The sequence below is a fragment of the Sesamum indicum genome, linkage group LG8 (genome assembly GCF_026168435.1).
Source record: "Sesamum indicum cultivar Baizhima isolate 11 linkage group LG8, ASM2616843v1, whole genome shotgun sequence".
Taxonomy (NCBI): domain Eukaryota; kingdom Viridiplantae; phylum Streptophyta; class Magnoliopsida; order Lamiales; family Pedaliaceae; genus Sesamum; species Sesamum indicum.
Window position 1 is genome coordinate 18,803,724 of NC_142664.1, and position 17,942 is coordinate 18,821,665.

The following is a 17,942-nucleotide window of genomic DNA, read 5'->3' on the forward strand; positions in this document are numbered from 1 at the left end:
CTTATATTTAATAAATAGGTCATTTTATTAAATTAATTTATTAAATTTATTGATATTAATAAAAAAAATTGAACGAAAATCGATATTTACTCTTAATTGTCTTCTTAGTGACTTATTACAAATCAAACAAACTTTTTTTAACTTAATTACAAAAGAAGATATGCTTGCTCACATGCATTAATACGGATAACGTATAAAAATAAATTGACCATACAAAAATTATTTAAATTTGCTGGTGAGACTTAGAGAGTGACTTTTTATTATTAATTGTATAAAGCTAATGTATTTTTTTTATTTAAATAAAAATTATGATTGTACTTTCATTAAATTAAAATTTTCAATAATATCATATCAAATATCAATTTAAGTAAAAATATAAATGATTTTTACATTAAATAATTAATCATAAATCCATAATACAACAAGTCTCATTCAAATTTGTTATAATTATAATATCCCTCGTCACTTAAAAATTTTAAAATTTCATATTGTATGAACCATCGTTTAATAAATAATACATATGACAGTTTATTGTAAAAGGTATTTATTAAATAAATATTAATTTTATAACAAAATTATAAATTTTTAAATAATAATTAAATATTTATAATTATGATAAATTTTATGAAAATCATTAATAATTTATCCTAAAAATTATAAATCAAAAACGAAAATAAAACCAAAGGAGGCCGAGTAGTATGGTATTATATTACATCATCATCCTATAAAATAAAAGTTTATACACTTTCATACAAAGAACTCCACACAACGCAATATAAAGAAAACATTCAAACACCAGAAACAATCCGGGAAAGCGATGGCGAAAAGGGCGGTATTGATCGGGATCAATTACCCGGGAACCAATGCGGAGCTCAAGGGCTGCATCAATGATGTACGGCGAATGCACGAATGCCTGGTGGAGCGTTATGGATTTCACAATGACGATATCACGGTGCTCATAGACACAGACGCTTCTTACACAGAGCCCACCGGCCGGAACATTCGAGCGGCGTTGGACAGTTTGGTGAGATCCGCCCACCCCGGGGACTTTCTCTTCGTGCAATACAGCGGCCATGGCACGCGCCTTCCGGCGGAGACTGGCGAGGATGACGACACCGGCTACGACGAGTGCATTGTCCCCAGTGACATGAATCTTATTACTGGTCAGCCGCCGGCATCTCTCTTTTCTTTCGTATTTTCTGATGATTTGTGTGCTTTGTGTGTTTCGTACGTAAACGTGTGTGTGGCATGTGAGTGTTACATACTGGGTGATGAAATATATTATAAGGTGTTGTTTGATTTGAAACCCTATTGGGTAAGATTGTAGATATAGATAAATCAAAATGGAAAAAATGTGAACTGAGCATTTTGAATGATTTGGTGAGATCATGGTACGTGCATTGGACTTTTCATGGTTACATCAATAATGTGTTGTTCTTTGTGCTCCAAAGATTATGCTTTGACCTGGACAAGACAGAATTGCTCATATACTTTATGAAGCTCAATTTTGATGCCTGATTTATGTAATACTAGATATGATGGAGTTTCTTGGTATGATCTTTTCGCCGTTGATGATTGCATCTGAGTATGTTCATACTTCCTTAGCTTCAAGCGATGTAGGAGTATGAATGTATACGACAATAATATTTGTATGCCTTTTCATTGGATATGAAAGATTGCAGTATGAAATTAGAGATTTTGACTCGGTGGATTATGATTTCTGTGCGACATCAGATGATGATTTTAGAGATTTAGTTGACCAAGTACCAGGGGGATGCCGAATCACCATTGTATCCGATTCTTGTCACAGTGGTGGTCTAATTGATGAGGCCAAGGAGCAAATTGGAGAGAGCACGAAGGGAAATGAGGAAGATGAGCATGGATCTGGCGGTGGATTCATGAACTTCTTGCAGAAAAGAGTTGAAGATGCTGTTGAGTCCCACGGCTTCCGCATCCCTTCTGGAATGGGATTTGGGCGCGACCATAGCCAACACCAAGAAGATAAAGAACATGAAGACTTGGGAGGACATCATCAAGGGCAGGGCTACATGAAGAACAAATCTTTGCCACTCCCAACTCTTATTGAGATACTCCAGCAAAGGACTGGCAAGAACGATATAGACGTAGGCAATTTGAGGCCGACTCTATTTGATGTGTTCGGTGATGATGCCAGCCCCAAGGTTAAGAAATTTATGAAGGTGATCTTGACCAATCTTCAGGGCCAGGGCCAGGGCCAGGGAGCAGATGCAGGTGGTGGGTTCATGGGTATGGTGGGGGGCATGGCCATGCAGTTTTTGCAACAAAAGCTGGAAGAAACCAATGGGAGTTATGGAAAACCTGCCATGGAAACCCAAGTTGGAAGCAAAAAGGAAGTCTATGCTGGAGGCGCCAGCAGATCACTGCCAGATAGTGGCATTCTCATCAGCGGTTGCCAAACTGACCAAACGTCTGCCGATGCCAACCCACCAGGTGATGCTAGTCAAGCTTATGGTGCCCTAAGCAATGCAATTCAGATGATAATAGCAGAAACAAATGGTCGAGTCAGTAACCGAGATCTCGTGCTCAACGCCAGGGAAATATTGAAGAGACAAGGCTACACTCAGCGTCCCGGACTTTACTGCAGCGACAATCATGTTAAAGCTCCTTTTATTTGCTAGCATGATGGCCTTGATCATCATTTCCAACATATGCTTGCCTACCATGTGAAGAGTAATACTCTCTTGTTGGGAAGTTATTGTGATCATGATGGTGAATGATCTGCAGAGGTATTCGTGTGGTGAGCTTGTGTTATTTCTTAGTTTTATAAGAAGTTGATCATTGCTTGACGTTCACTAAATACTTGAACAGAAGTGGAATGCTGACATTGAACTGTGTAGTTTAGGTCGCAACTTGATCAGCAAGAACAAAGTGATTTGTATTCCAGCTATATTTTCTCTGAAATTTTGATTTATATCAATCTTTTCATATCAGTTAGCTCTATATATACATATCTTGTGGATAAAATTCATCCCGTCTACTTATTTAACAAAATGCTTTATTCATATTTTAATGCAATACTTTACCATTTATAAAACATACGGAATTTAAATTGATCGCATTGTTACAGAATTAATATGTCAATAGTGTAAGTTTTATCAGACCAAATGTATTTTTTTAGGAGATAAAGTATCTAAAGTGCAATACACCTATATTTATACGAAAAATTATAATCCAAATTGGGATTGGCCGAACTCGAACTAATTATATAACAAGTATAATATAATTAATTTACAATTTATGAAAAGTGATCACCGTTGTAACTTATAATTTGATATTGAACTACCTATGAGTTTTGTATAAAATCATAATTCGGATCTATATTTTTATTTTTATACTTTCTTGGTATGTTGGTTTTTGTTCAATTTTAATGTTTCCATTTATTTGATAAAACTTTACATATGTTTTCTAATATATGATTTTTTTTTTTGTTCTTAAATTAAATAAATTGTTGCAAATTACATGTTTTCTCATGTCTTTTTATTTAATTTTTAATTGTATACATATTTTTCATTATATTTTTTAAATGTTTTAGAGATTTTTCTAACGAATTTAAAAGTTGGAGATGGTGAGAAGAAAATAGAGATTTAAGGAATAAGGGAAAGAATTCCCAAAACATATAAACCCTAGTGGCTGTACTATCCGGTTCTCGATCCGAATCGTTTCGTCCAGAATTCCAAAATGCGAAGAAGCTTAACGAAGATCCCCTACCCAGTGATCAGCCGACCCACCGCCACCACTTCCTCCATTTCTGCCGCTTTCTCCACCTCATCCAGCGGCGGTGGCGGCAGAGGTCGTGGCCGCGCTAGCCCCTTCCAGTTCACCGTCGACAGCCCCACCGAAAATGAACCCGACAGTGCCAAACACGACGATGTATCTCCAGTGCCGCATGGACATGGCCGAGGCAGAGGTAAACTACTTCCGTCCGCCCCTGTTATCCCTTCATTCTCTTCCTTCTTGAACAATGACTCCAGGGCTCCTCCTCTTGGCCGCGGGCGTGGTTTTGTTCCCAGTAAGTCCCCCTCGCCACCTCCGCAAGAAGAATCGGACTCCTCTGGAAAACCGTCAAAAGCTAATGTCAAGATGCCATTGCTCTTCGTCAAGGACGAAGAGGCACAACATGATTCCGCTGAATCTGAAGTCCCGGTAAGAAAAGAGAAAGAACTTCCAACGGAAATCGTCAATGTTTTATCTGGCGTGGGCCGCGGGAAGCCCATAAAACCACCTGCAGTCCAATCCGAAAAGCCTAAAATGGAGAATCGTCACATTCGCCAGCGGCAGCAGCCCAATTCAGCCGAGGCTGTTGCTTCTGACGTGCCGGCACTAGATAAGAGCTCTCCTCGTGAGCAATTGAGCCAGGAGGAGAAAGTGAAAAGGGCAGTGGGGATTTTGTCGAGGGGAGACCAGGAAGGCGAGAGAGGTGGAGCTGGAGTTAGAGGTGGCAGAGGTGCATCAGCGGGCAGAGGGAGAGGGAGAGGAAGAGGAAGAGGACGAGGAAGGATTGGTGGGAGAGGAAGAGGTGATGATATGTATGAGGATTCTGATGATGAAGCTGGGGGACTGTATCTTGGTGATCCAGCGGATGGGGAGAAATTGGCTCAGAAGCTTGGCCCTGAGAGTATGAATAAATTGGCTGAAGCGTTTGAGGAAGCGTCCAACAGTGTGTTGCCGGCCCCTGTTGATGATGCCTATTTGGATGCTCTTCACACTAACTTATTGGTAATTCCTTCATGGGTTTCCTCTTGTTGGATTGGGTCTGTGCGATGAACTCATTTGATTTTTGTTTTTGGGGTTCCTTGTGCAGATTGAATGTGAACCAGAGTATTTGATGGAAGAGTTTGGCACCAACCCAGATATTGATGAGAAGCCTCCTATTCCTCTTCGGGATGCACTTGAGAAGATGAAGCCATTCCTCATGGCATACGAAGGGATCCAGAGTCAAGAAGAGTGGGAGGTAAAGCAACCTATACTTTTTGGTTTTCATTCTCCTGGAACTGCTGAGTTATCCAACCATATGCTCTCTGTTTAGTGCAAATGAATGGTATATGAGGCATATTTGCCATTCAATTGCGAAATTTATGCAACAGGACTTGCTAAACTTCAATTTCTTGCAATGCTATGTTCCTTGGTGGTTTGCCGTGTGATATATGCCTTTGGCCCGTTATTACTACTGGTTTAGGAAATTCCTGTGAACCCTTTGCACATAAAAGGAAATCAGAACTGAACTAAATATTGAGGGTCAATACAGAATTAATGGTAAAGTATATGTTGAAGCATCAAATGTAGAAAAACATAAAATGTGGCAAAAATGTGGGCCTATATTTCTGTATTTACTGTTTCATTCTTCAGTCTTTTTCTAGATTTTATGTTCTGATTAGCTAGTACATTGGTCTGAAACTTGTGGTCTTTCTTTTGTGATAGTTGAAGTTCTTTATGGCTTCTGGGAATCTAGGTTGACAAGTCTTCAGTTGACTTATTAGAGCTGTGTTCTCATCAACGGAATATGTACCTGAGCTTTATCTGCAAATTCCATTTTCTGAATGAGCAACTGAGGAGTTTGCTTCTCATCCATTTATTTCATTTTGAATGTTCTTGGTCTACGAAGTGTCTTCTGATTTTACTCCTACTTTCTGATTGTTTTATGAAGTAATATGTTCAACAGAATATCGTTTCTTTAGTAGCTTTTTTATGGCATTAGACTTTCATTATTCTTGTAAGGAAGTTCCTCTGTTGTGTTTCGTTTGTGCTGTCTTCATAAACATAGTGTCGTTTATTCTTTAGTTCGCCTTTGATTTATCAACTGTAACGATCTTGCCTGATGCCCCATATATAGGAAGTTATGGAAGAAACAATGAAGACAGTTCCTCTTATTAAAGAGATAGTAGACCATTATAGTGGTCCGGATAGAGTAACTGCAAAGCAGCAGCAGCAAGAGCTGGAGAGAGTGGCCAAAACTCTCCCTGCTAGTGCACCTTCTTCTGTAAAGCGTTTTACTGAGCGTGCTGTTCTCTCATTGCAGGTGAAATTCCTGTCTCCATTGGACTTATTTATTGTGCCATAAAAACCATTTATTGCTTGATGACATGCTTTCTCTGCAAGCACACCTTTCTGTGTGTCATTTGGTCAACTGTTTGGTGTCTGCTTCATACCACTCCCCTCAGGGGATATGCATTTAGGCCCAGTATGAAATGATTTTGTACCTAGAGGTTAAAAGATTTTCTCCAGCTCTGTGTAGACTTAGGAGGAAACAGGTTTATGGTGACACAATATCATGAGTTAAGAAAAAAACTCGATAAAATTAGTGTACGGAACACAAAATGTTGGTTTGCTGCACTAATTTGAATTTAAGTTGAATAGTGTATTTTTGAATCTTAAACATTATTTTCTTTCACAAAATAAACGATTAAATAAATAAATTATAAGACTTGTGGTTTTTCCGTGCTTTCTTTAAGTCTGGTCAAGATATGTATTGGGCTGAATTTATGATCTAATTGTCCGGTGCATTTATTTATTTACTATTTTTTGGTTGCTTTGATAACTTATGCAGAGCAATCCAGGCTGGGGATTTGACAAGAAATGCCAATTCATGGATAAGCTTGTAATGGAGGTTTCTCAGCAATACAAATAAGTTTGCATGGCCTGGCTATACTCTGCTTGAAGAAGCTCTGTGTTTCGAATTATGTAATATCACCGGGAGGTTTGTCAAACTGCCCAAAGGAGCTTTTTGGTTGAATAGTCGCAGTGTTACTTTATTTCGACCTTGTCTTGCGAAAACATCGAAGTAGTGAACGTTTTTCACGACATTCATTTCAGCTTGATGTGTAATAATTTACAACCATGAGAATTTTAGGGGGTTGAAGCCATTCATCACGGGCTCTCTCCCTGTAGCACATTTATATTCATGATGGCATATATTTGGATTTTAATTTCATAGATACTTCATTTTGATGTCCCAACCTTGTACTGGAATTAGCCGAAGCTCCGCCCAGTTCGATTAGACTTCAGCAGCTTGAGAAGGATGAAATTTAAATTCTTGTTCTTTTTGTTGTGATCATAGGCCAGAAATAATTGGCCTACTTGTGGCACCATCATGAGCAAATATAATGAAGAAACTATTTATTAACTTGCACATTTATTTCATATATTTTCTCATAATACTTGAGTACATTGAGACATACATAAAACTAAGGGACAATTACACTCCCTTTATCTGAAATTTGATATAATTATATGTAAATTCTCTATAATTTGAGTAATTACATCTAATACTTTTGAGATTTGTTTTCATCTAATAACTAAGTCATCCCGTTAGTCAAAATTTATTTAATTTGCTGATATTAATAAAAAATTTAAAAAAATATTTTTCTTTAATTGATTTATTATTAATTTATTGTAGGTCAAATAAATATTTTTATGATTATATTACTATCATACGTTTTCACGCATTAATACATGTGAGGAGGTATATCTTAATCGTTATAAGGGTAGTTTAGTTGAAAAAATTAAATATCAATTGCCATTCAAATTTTTTTGTTAATATTAGCAAATTTGGTGAATTTTGACTAATAGATGGATTTATTTTCAAATAGACGCAAACCTAGGGGTATTAATATAATTTTTTAAATAACAGGGGTCTAGGGGAGGGTATTGTCACTGTCCCTAAAACTAAACTTCAATCTATTTTATGGATAATATATAAGTCAAAAAATAAATAAGTTAGATGAAAGGAAAGATCATGGATATGAGATGTAATTTTTTAAATCATATAGAGTTTATGCGTAATTACACCAATTACACCAAATTTTAAGGAAAATGAGTGTAATTATCCTTATAATCAATTATTTGCTCGGTACATTTCGAAAAATTTCACGGTAGGTATGTGTAGATAACATGTTATTATCAAGCTTAATATATGTATAACAATTTTTTGTTCTTTGTTCCCAAAAAGATTCAATCATTGTCGCCCGAATTTACTCTGAGCGGTTGGAGTGATTCTTCTAATATTTTCTTATGGGACGGCAACAAAAAATTATACAACAAGCAAAATTATAATCTTATGATCGTAATTGCTGCAATATATATATATATATATGACGTGTGTGTTGGTTTTTTTTTTTAATTAAAAGCGATGAATTATTATTAATTAAAATATATCGATGATAATTACTGTTGTCGAATATCAATATTTAACAAAATAATTACAACAATTATATTATGATTAATAATATCAGATAAGTTAGATTTAAACAACACATATTATTACAGTAAACAATATATACTATATAATATAATAGCATTCCACGTATATGGTTGGAATCAAACCCAATAAATTCGTTAATTGAGATAAACCTTATTAAGTAGGACGCATGTGTTCAATCTTTGCTAAATTATAAATGATTTACAAATTATTACCAATAATCAACTTTATTATTATAAGTAGAAAATACTATAATGTAGGTACTGCCAATGTATAAAGGTTGGCACTGGCACGCACGTTACTTTAGGGAAATGGTCCAACTTTGTCCCCAAGGTGCCGTCATAATGTTTGGATTCATTTTCGCAGTGTTTTATTGTGTTTTATGGAGATAGAGAGAGAAAAACAAAGATAAATAAGTATGTGTTAGAGATAGTATATATGTTTGGATTTGTTTTTTAAGATAATTTAAAATAAATATTGTATGTTTAATATTGTGTTTTGAGAGACAAAAATTACTGTTCGTTGTCAAATCATGTCTTTTTTATATATATTTATGTATGTGTATATATATGTATTATGCCAAAACAGTTAAAAACACTCAGATAAGGTGTTTTTGTATGATGACAAATATTGAATATGTTTTGACTTATTTCGAAAATAACTTGAAAATGAAAACAAACATAGTGCATTGTCTGTGTAGGAAGAGCAATCACGACTTTCAATTATTGCATGAAAACAAAAACCGAAAACGTGAAAAAAATTCCGTTATGCGTCTTCGCTCTTTCTTCTTTGGATAGTCATATTACACGTCTATTATGAACTGGTTTACATGTTCCATGACAATAGATGGTCAAAAACTCAGTCACCATAAGTAATTATAAAGGAATTAAATTTATTCTGACTTCTTTGATATGACGAAATATAAAAAAAAATCATGTAAAAATTTAAATATCCGTCTATTAAAAATACTGTCTAACACTACCCTCTAATCACTTGGGCTAATTTTAGTCCGTTAAAATATGGTCAATGTCAATTTTAATTTGATAATTATGCTCATTATTTATAAGTTGATAAGTTTCAAATTGATGAATTTAATTTTTCAGTGGCCGAAATTTTGATTTTTGATCGAAAAAATAAAATGGCGTGCCAATTAAATATTTTTTTGGGATTTTTAGTCCCCCGTGACTTTAGAAAATTACTTGAATGATGTGTTGGATACAAATATATTATTATAATATTTTAAAATAAAATTATTATTTTAAAAAAATAATAATCAACCCCCACCCCCACCCCATGTAAGGCCCCCCCCTTCCCCAACCCGCCTTCTCCCCTTTATATTCATAAGAATTTAAAATATTTTAGTATTTTAGCATGAATATACATGTATGTTATATTTATTCAAAAGTTTAGATAATAATTCATCTTAAAGAATTTATTATTGTAAATTCACAATTTCATATCCTTCAATCAAAGCGTACATTTAAGAAGCTCTTGAGAATCGCTCACCTTATGCTCGGGTTGATCGAACTTGATCTAATCCAAATTACTCGAGTAAGCACAAATAAATCATTAGATCAGTACGAAATCATACAACTTGATCGTATTTAGAAATGCATTCACCAAGTACAAATTTGGATGTCTCAACTATTTTTTTTTTTTACGGAGATTAGCCTCTGAACGACCCCATTGATTTATACATTTGATGGCTACAACCCAAGCTTTCTCATTATCTTATTTTTCTGAATATAAAAAATATATTTTCCGAAATATGTGATAAATAATGGATAAATCAAAGCTTTGAATGGTTGGTCCAATTTCTACGTGTATTTTTATTTGGACATAATAACAATTCTAGTAGTAGTGGCAATTTTAGTCTATATCCGAATTCATCAATTTGATAATTTTAAAATAAAGTTGTGGAATTGAACTTTGTTTTATTACAAGATAGGGGTGATGTGGTAGGTGGAACATTTGACTAATTAGAAGGATTATAGACGATCTTGATACTACCAACGGTGATATCTCCGGCTCTTCGTACCAAAGTGACCAATATCTCATCATCATCGTCAACACCCAAGTCCACCAGTTCCAGGTATCTCGATGTCTTTATCTGCAATGGAGTCTCATGTTTATGCGGCACCTGCGCAAATGTCCCCGTGTACTCACTCTTAGCCAAGTTCACATAATCATCCTCTTCCTCGTCCACGAAAACATCGAATTTCACAAACTTCTGAGTGTCGACTTCAATGCCTGAGATCAACAACACTTCCTCTTCTTTATCCTTCTCTTCCTTCGACCTCGATTTCTTAGGCCTGGGGACCAAAACTTTGACGACCTTGTCTAGTTTTAGCGGAAACTCCACTGCTTCAAGTTTCGGGGCCTCCACTGTTCTCCCCGCTCTTGTCCCCGTCACACGGGCTCTTGGGGGGCAACTGGTCCACGGGATAGTCACCCCTCGGCTCTGAAAATTATACTCCAGTCTCAAGTTATCCACGCAATCACCAACTCTGACACGCACAAGTTGCCTGTTTTCATCATAAAGCAAGAACTGGGTATTTAAATAGTCCGGATCCGAAAAATCTCTGGGCAGGTTGCCTCTTCGGTTTCGCCATATGGTCCACATCCTGTCGACGTTGGCGTGGTGGGCATAGAACAACGGGTCTCGACCCGCTGAGTAGAAGTTGCCCAAATCCTCTCCACTGGGTTGCCTTGGGTCCCCACCCCAAATGTGTATGGCGGTGTGTGAACCCGCCTCGTGTGTTCCAGCCCCGGGGTTGATCGGGTCTCCTCGACGTAACGGCTCCCCCATGAAATGCTCGAGCAAGTTAGCATTTCGGATCATCTCATTGTACATTATGACACAGTTTTTGTCAGCCGTCTGGCTTGGGGTCAGGTTGTTGTCTTCGCCGAAGTAGCCCAAATCCGCCGGTCTATTCATCTTCCGTTGATTACGCCTTTCGTTGAATAAGGCAGGGTATTGTCTGTTATTCAGGTACATACTAGGAGTGTACATACCCGAGGGGCTGTCCCAGTTCCAATACGGCATTCTAAACGTTCGGTCGTTGATCAGAGATCCCAAGATTCTCTCGAAGAAGTATAGGTACCACCTGTGGAAAGGAAAAAAGAGCCAACAGTTGTGGACTTGAGAATCTCCAGCCTTTGCGTCCCTGTTCCACTTGGATAGGTATACGCCCCATTGCAGTAAGCACAGTGCACGTTTGCTTGTTGCGTAAAGCTACGCGGGTCAGAATCAGGAAGGTCCCTCATGCGCTGCAACGCCAAGTTGAATCTGCTCATGTACTGAGCATTGACGAGATGAGCCGCGGGCCTCTCGAATGCGACAGGCCTGGTAGGAAGCCTGAAATCGACGATCCTATTGTTAATTGGAGGGCAACAACTGTAGGGCACAGGCTGGCCATTGTTTATGTTTGTTGCAGTGCTACAGGTGTTAAGATCAGGTTGTGGTATTGGGGGGCAGCCGATGATTCGAGTGGGTTGATAGAACTCGCTGCACCGTAAAGCCCTCCTAATCCTATCAACACATCTCTCCTATCAAACTTGTTATTCCCTTGGGAATCATGACTACTTTTTCGCATTTTGGTTGTCATTTTTGGCACTACACAAAAATCGCCGTTTAGGTTTGGCGTTCTTGGGTGCCGTTGGGTTGGAGTATATAACACGAGAAGACGAATAGGAGGAGGAGGAGGTGGGAAGAATGGGGGCTGCCCATGAACAAGGAAGAAAAGCAGACATGGATAGTTTCTTGATGTATGTATGGGTATTGGATGCAACAGGAGCATGCATGAGACTCTATTTATAGTGCAAACCCTGTGAAAACTTAGACCCCACTCTTTTCCGTCACTATTTTCCAGTTCATTCATTTTTTATTTCTATGAATTACTTGAAATGGGAGGGGGGAAAAAATCCATGGGATTGCATAATTTCGCACATGTTCCAAACCCTTGAAGAATCAACACAAGTTGCCGAACGCTATGATATTATTATCAATTCAGGAATCAATACAACATATTTTTCTTTTTAAAGAAAGAAATAAAAGTAAACCAACGTAAGAGTCCTCGTCTAGTAATGTTACAAACCGTTATTTATGAGTAAAAATTGATTTTTTATATTAATATAAATATTTTAAATATGCTCAATTTGGAAAAGATTAATTTTTGTAGACACTAGTAATTATTGTATGCGGTCCTCGCGAGCATATAAAAAAAATTATAAAAAGATATAAACATAGTGTAAGGTGAAAAGAAAGAAAGAAGTTTGTGAAAAGAATAAATGTAGCATAAGGTGCAAGACAAAAAAAATAAAATATAATTATGGATTTATTAAAAATATAAAAGTTTTGAGTTAAAAAAAATGGAGAATGTGAGAAGGAAACATAGAGTAGTGGACTGAGAGAAAGAAAAATATATATAATTATGAGGTTATTAAAAAATATTGAAATTGCAATTATGACCAATTTTTAAATTTAAGAAATAAATTAAAGGGTAAACGTAAGTATTCAAAAGTTTGTACGTTAAAAAGGTTTTCTTTTACAGTATAGATAGATTGAGATATTGATACACAATTAGTTATTTTTGCAAAAAAAATTATAAAAACTTTAGTATAAAACTTAGGATTAATAATACCATATATAGAAACAAATCAAACCTTTGTATAATTATCCTGTTGGTGCAAATCAGAACGGTAATATTTTATCGTACAAAACCGGTTGAACCAATATTAAAAGAAGAACATCAAGCTCAACAATTTAATTAGCAGATTGCAAAAACAACGTTTAGGAAGTACCATCAATAATTCTGCTAGAGACTCTGAAAAAAAATACCGAATTCCAATCAAAAAGAAAAAAATAACATAAGGATCCACAAAATAATAAATAAATTAAAATCAACTGCTTAAGAAAAAAGTTTTTAAATTCAAAGAAGTTATTATTTTTCAACAACCTTTTCAGTAATTTCAAAGAGGCCATAATCCACGGCAAATCATCAATTCTTCAGAAAAAAAACACCCACGTACTAATCTCAATAATTAAACTAAAAAATTAACGATTGTTCAGCAGGAAAAACAATATGACTTTTAAGTTCATGGATAGAGAGTGAGAAATGAAGAGTGCAACTGCTCAAAATATTTTAAAGCTTAATCAACTACCAGTACTATTTCTCCCAATATCATTTATATAAACCATGCATGCATGACTTCCCAAAGATTATAAACCACAATAATAAGAACAGAAATAATTTCAAGAGGAAAACCAACGAAAGTGAAATCAACACCCATAGTAATTCAGTGTTGAAATTAAAACAAGATATATATGTCATAAGACTATTTTTTATGTAACATTTACTTCATAAAACTAACAAATGTAACATTTATCCCCGATAATTAATTTTTGGACGATATTGCCCTTATATATATATAGTTCAAAGAATTTCTTTTTCTAACTATTTTGCATTTTACGTTTAATTAAAACTTTTTTAATTGGAAAAATATCCTTTAATTATAATAGTATTTATACCATTATCTAAAAATCGTTAGATTTTAATTCATATAAATTGATGGTTGAAATTTCATCAATAACAACTATGGTTCAATTTGGATCATTTTAATTCAGGCCCAAATTTCATCAACCAATCAAAAGCCGAACATTGATCTCATATATATTTATTGATATATAATATGATCATATAAATCTAAAATCAATATAAAAATTAGAAAAAAAATAATAATTAAAAAAATCACCTTCTTTCCAACTCCTCCCCCTGCCTCACCCAACGCCCCACTCTATGCCCCCCCCCCCCCCCCCAACCAATCGTCTTCTTCCCCCCATTCCGAACCTACCTCTCTCTCTCTATATATACATGTTAAAAATATATATTTTATATATTTATATCTAATGTATAAAAATATATAAATATCTAATATAAAAGAATATTAGATGTAGACCATTCATTTAAATCAAATAAATTTAGCCGTTCATGAATTTTTTCCTATAATTAATTATTAGCTCCTTAGAATTCGATGAATTTTTCATCCTAAATATTTTTACAAAAACTAAGTCGATTACGAGGTTATTATCACGTCTAATATACTCCGAACCAACCGTTCTAATATATTTTTGGTATGGATAAGAACTAAAAATTATAAATAAAGTGGAATTAAATATTATGGCTACAATTGTTGTAATACCCATTTCTATAAGTCTTTTTCCTTATATGACAAGTGTAATGTACTTGTTGTATTATTGATATACAGTTCAAAAAAAGTGACAAATTATATAATAAGTGTGATATAATTGCTCTGTGATTAATTTGATTCGTCCAAATTTGATCAGAATTGTTTACTATGTCCATGAAAATCAATGTGATTTCGATTTTGATGGTTCATGTTGTTATTGTTATTTTGTTTTTTTTCCTACTAATAATAATAAATAAATAACTCACGTCGATACGCAAAACAATACCTCCATTAACCATGTAGATATTGGTCTATTTATGAATAGTTATACTATAATAATAATTACTAATTAATTACACATATTTTTTATTGATGATAGAAATTTATAATTTAATTATAATTGAAACATTTTCATGGAATAGGTATCTTCATTTGCACACAGAGAGAGAGAGGGAGAGGGGTCCCCATGATTTCAAACTTATTCATGTGTCGAACTCTTCACACGCATTAACGTAAGAAGATGTAAATGGTAGTTTGGACGTAAAATAATTTTTTGACCTGCAATAAGTCATTAATAAGATAATTGAGAGTAAATATGAATATCAATCAAAAAATTTTCGGATAAAATACACTGCCCTCTTAAATTATTCTTGATCTAACATTTATCCTTCTAAATTAACAAATGTAACACTTACCACGTTGGTTGGAAAAAAATGCCCCTCATGCCTTGAACAAATATATTATTTTTAATATATTTTAGTATTTTGCGTATTAAATCATTATCAAATTATTTTTTTAAATAAAAATTTTGTTCAATATGTGAAGAATTTAAATTAAAAGTGAAGTATAAATTAATATATATAGTAGATATATATACAATAAATATAATATTACCAACAACTCATATGTGTTTTTTAAAAGAAATTGATAAATATATATGTTTAACCAAAAGTTAAATAGAAAAAATGATTAATTTTAGCATATTTTTAAAGAAAATATAAACCAATATGTAATTACTCATTTTTATCTAAAAGAGTAAATAGTTAATAACTTAATTTCATTACCAAATTAATAAAATATTTTCATGCAATTTTTTTTTGTGTATTTATTTTATTCGTTCATTGCTTAACTTTGAGTCTGTAAAAATAAAAAAAAAACTATTTAATTCACTAATTATATTTTACTTTATTATAAATAAAAGATATTATTTTAATTAAGAAAAAATTTAATTACAGTTAAAATAAAAAATTGCTAAAAAGAGTTCTTTGAACTAGCTAAATATATATAATATATAAGGATAATGTTGTCCAAAAATTTAATTGTAAGGGGTAAGTGTCCTATCTGTTAGTTTAGGGGAATAAATGTTACATTAAAAATAGTTCGGGGAGGCAAAATATATTTTACCTATTTTTTATTAATATTAGCAAATTTGATAAATTTTAACTAGCAGAGTAACTTTTTTATTAGATAAAAGCAAAACATCAGGGGTATTAGATATAATTTTTCAAATCACATAAAAGTTTGGGTCGACATGGTCCTAGACCTTTAAGTGGGTCTCAATTGGGTCTATTTTTAAAATCAAAGCCCATCCCATGGATCAACCCAGGCCCACATTGGGTTCAGATGTATTTATTTTATTTATTTATTATTTTTATAATATTGAGATTTTCTTATAAATAATTACTTAAACTTATAATCGTCTTATTAATAAATAAATAATTTATTAAATCATACAAAAATTTATATATAGAACAATAATAGTTAAGAATATATAATGAACTTAAATGATTATTTGACTAACAAATTTACAATAATAACTTTTAGATGATAATACCCAAATTCAAATTCTATTATATTTTTTTTATTTTAATTAATATAAACATGTTATGTCTACAAAAAATTACATCATTTATTTTACTTACGAAAATATTTTAGTGCTAATTGAAATATAAAATGTAACATGATTTAAAATAGAAAATTCAACACGAGATTGGCCGGTGGAATAGTAATTAAGTTGTGTTGAGTCACAACTCTGACCTAAAATACACCCTGATTAAAAATGCTATCAATGAAGCTCACTCGATGCTTATGCAAAATTATAAAAAATTAATATTGTATATAATTTGATTATAATAGTGTGTATATATATAGAAAAATATTAATTGAAATCTCTATATAGTACAAGAAAATGGGTATCATTTTTTTGTCTCTGAAATTAAGATCACGTTGCTGAAAATAAATAGCGACAAAAAAATCCGTCTCTACACTACTTACTAATGGCGCAGTGGTGAACTCAAAAGTTTCCATCTATGGATAAGAGATGGACTAATCCGAATGTCAACTAATTTTTTAGGGATAATTACACTCTCCTTTACTAAGATTTAGTGTAATTACATGTAAACTTCTTATAATTTGAAAAAAATACATCTAACAAATAAGTCGATTGACTTATTACTGGCTTATTGCAGGTCAAACAATCTTTTTCGAATTAAGCTATCCTTATAACGGTGAAGATATACTTTCTCACATGCATTAATGCATGAAGACGTATGAGGGTAATTTGGTCATAATAAGATTTATTTGACATGTAATAAGTCAATAATTTGGGTAAATATAATTTTTCTATTATTTTCGTTAATATTAACAAATTCGGTGAATTTTGACTAACGGGAAGACTTATTTGTTAGACGGAAGCAAACCGCAAGGGTGTTTGATGTAATTTTTCAAATCATAGGGGGTCCAAGTGTAATTGCACCAAATTTTAAGGGAAGAAAGTCTAATTATCCCAATTTTTTTTAATAATCCGTCTCTTATAAAGAGAAATACTTTTTTTTTTTTCTCTCTAATCCATACTTTGGTCTGAAACTCTATCTCTGAACCCTTGCCAATTCTGCCTCTATGGTTTTTTTCTTTTCAAGTTTTTTAGCAAAATTTAGAATTTATATAACCAAATGAATATATATATATATATATATCCTACTCATTTTATCATCCCAATATAATACAATAAAAAACTAAGTCATAATACAGACCAGCAATTATAAAAAAAATAGTAACCAATTGTCTAATCTGTTGTTTTCGTAATAGGAAGCTAGAATTAATCATAGTTGAAGCCGTATTATCTGGGAGTTGGGATTGGATAAGCTTAGGCATGGTATTATGATGATATGAGCTGGGTCCAGACAGCTCCGGCTTGCCTTTACTCTCCTACGCCCAGGCCAGGTCCCCTACTCCCAACCATGACTGGTCCCAAACCACTATCCTCTTAACTGCTTTATCTTTATACCTGTCTAATGCAGACTTGCAGATCCCGAGTCCATGCAACTGATGGGGAAAGTTGCCTATAAATGATTAACTTTTCATTACACTTGCACAAGAATAAAAGTTGCAGTCTTAAACTGGTTTACTATTCTCCATTTTTTGCCAATTAAGATCCAAAAATCTCAAGTTGGATCCTTTGGGACATACACTCTTTATTCACATCACTTTGATTTATGACACAGTTAGAAAGTAGCTCAAT

At 33.7% G+C, this 17,942-nt stretch overlaps 2 protein-coding genes and 1 pseudogene across 2 annotated transcripts; 2 read left to right on the forward strand and 1 right to left on the reverse strand.

The window, feature by feature from the left end:
• Nucleotides 1–776: 776 nt before the first annotated feature.
• Nucleotides 777–2,912, forward strand: LOC105168090 (metacaspase-5). The gene is made up of 2 exons (XM_011088025.3): nucleotides 777–1,163; nucleotides 1,735–2,912. The coding sequence occupies exons 1-2, from the start codon at nucleotides 818–820 to the stop codon at nucleotides 2,655–2,657; spliced, it is 1,269 nt and encodes a 422-aa protein (XP_011086327.1). The 5' UTR covers nucleotides 777–817; the 3' UTR covers nucleotides 2,658–2,912.
• Nucleotides 2,913–3,607: 695 nt separating this feature from the next.
• On the forward strand, nucleotides 3,608–6,978 carry LOC105168091 (hydroxyproline-rich glycoprotein family protein). The gene is made up of 4 exons (XM_011088026.3): nucleotides 3,608–4,755; nucleotides 4,841–4,990; nucleotides 5,870–6,055; nucleotides 6,584–6,978. The coding sequence occupies exons 1-4, from the start codon at nucleotides 3,718–3,720 to the stop codon at nucleotides 6,662–6,664; spliced, it is 1,455 nt and encodes a 484-aa protein (XP_011086328.1). The 5' UTR covers nucleotides 3,608–3,717; the 3' UTR covers nucleotides 6,665–6,978.
• Nucleotides 6,979–10,051: 3,073 nt separating this feature from the next.
• On the reverse strand, nucleotides 10,052–12,114 carry LOC105168092 (polyphenol oxidase I, chloroplastic pseudogene; annotated as a pseudogene).
• Nucleotides 12,115–17,942: the final 5,828 nt, after the last annotated feature.

Bases quoted from the DNA above. Each gene is read 5' to 3' on its own strand.
- LOC105168091 (XM_011088026.3), top strand. From the start codon at position 3,718: ATGCGAAGAAGCTTAACGAAGATCCCCTACCCAGTGATCAGCCGACCC. The intron at 4,756-4,840 runs GTAATTCCTTCA...TTCCTTGTGCAG, and splicing joins CTCTTCACACTAACTTATTG to ATTGAATGTGAACCAGAGTA. The intron at 4,991-5,869 runs GTAAAGCAACCT...CCCCATATATAG, and splicing joins AGAGTCAAGAAGAGTGGGAG to GAAGTTATGGAAGAAACAAT.
- LOC105168090 (XM_011088025.3), top strand. From the start codon at position 818: ATGGCGAAAAGGGCGGTATTGATCGGGATCAATTACCCGGGAACCAAT. The intron at 1,164-1,734 runs GTCAGCCGCCGG...GTGCGACATCAG, and splicing joins TGACATGAATCTTATTACTG to ATGATGATTTTAGAGATTTA.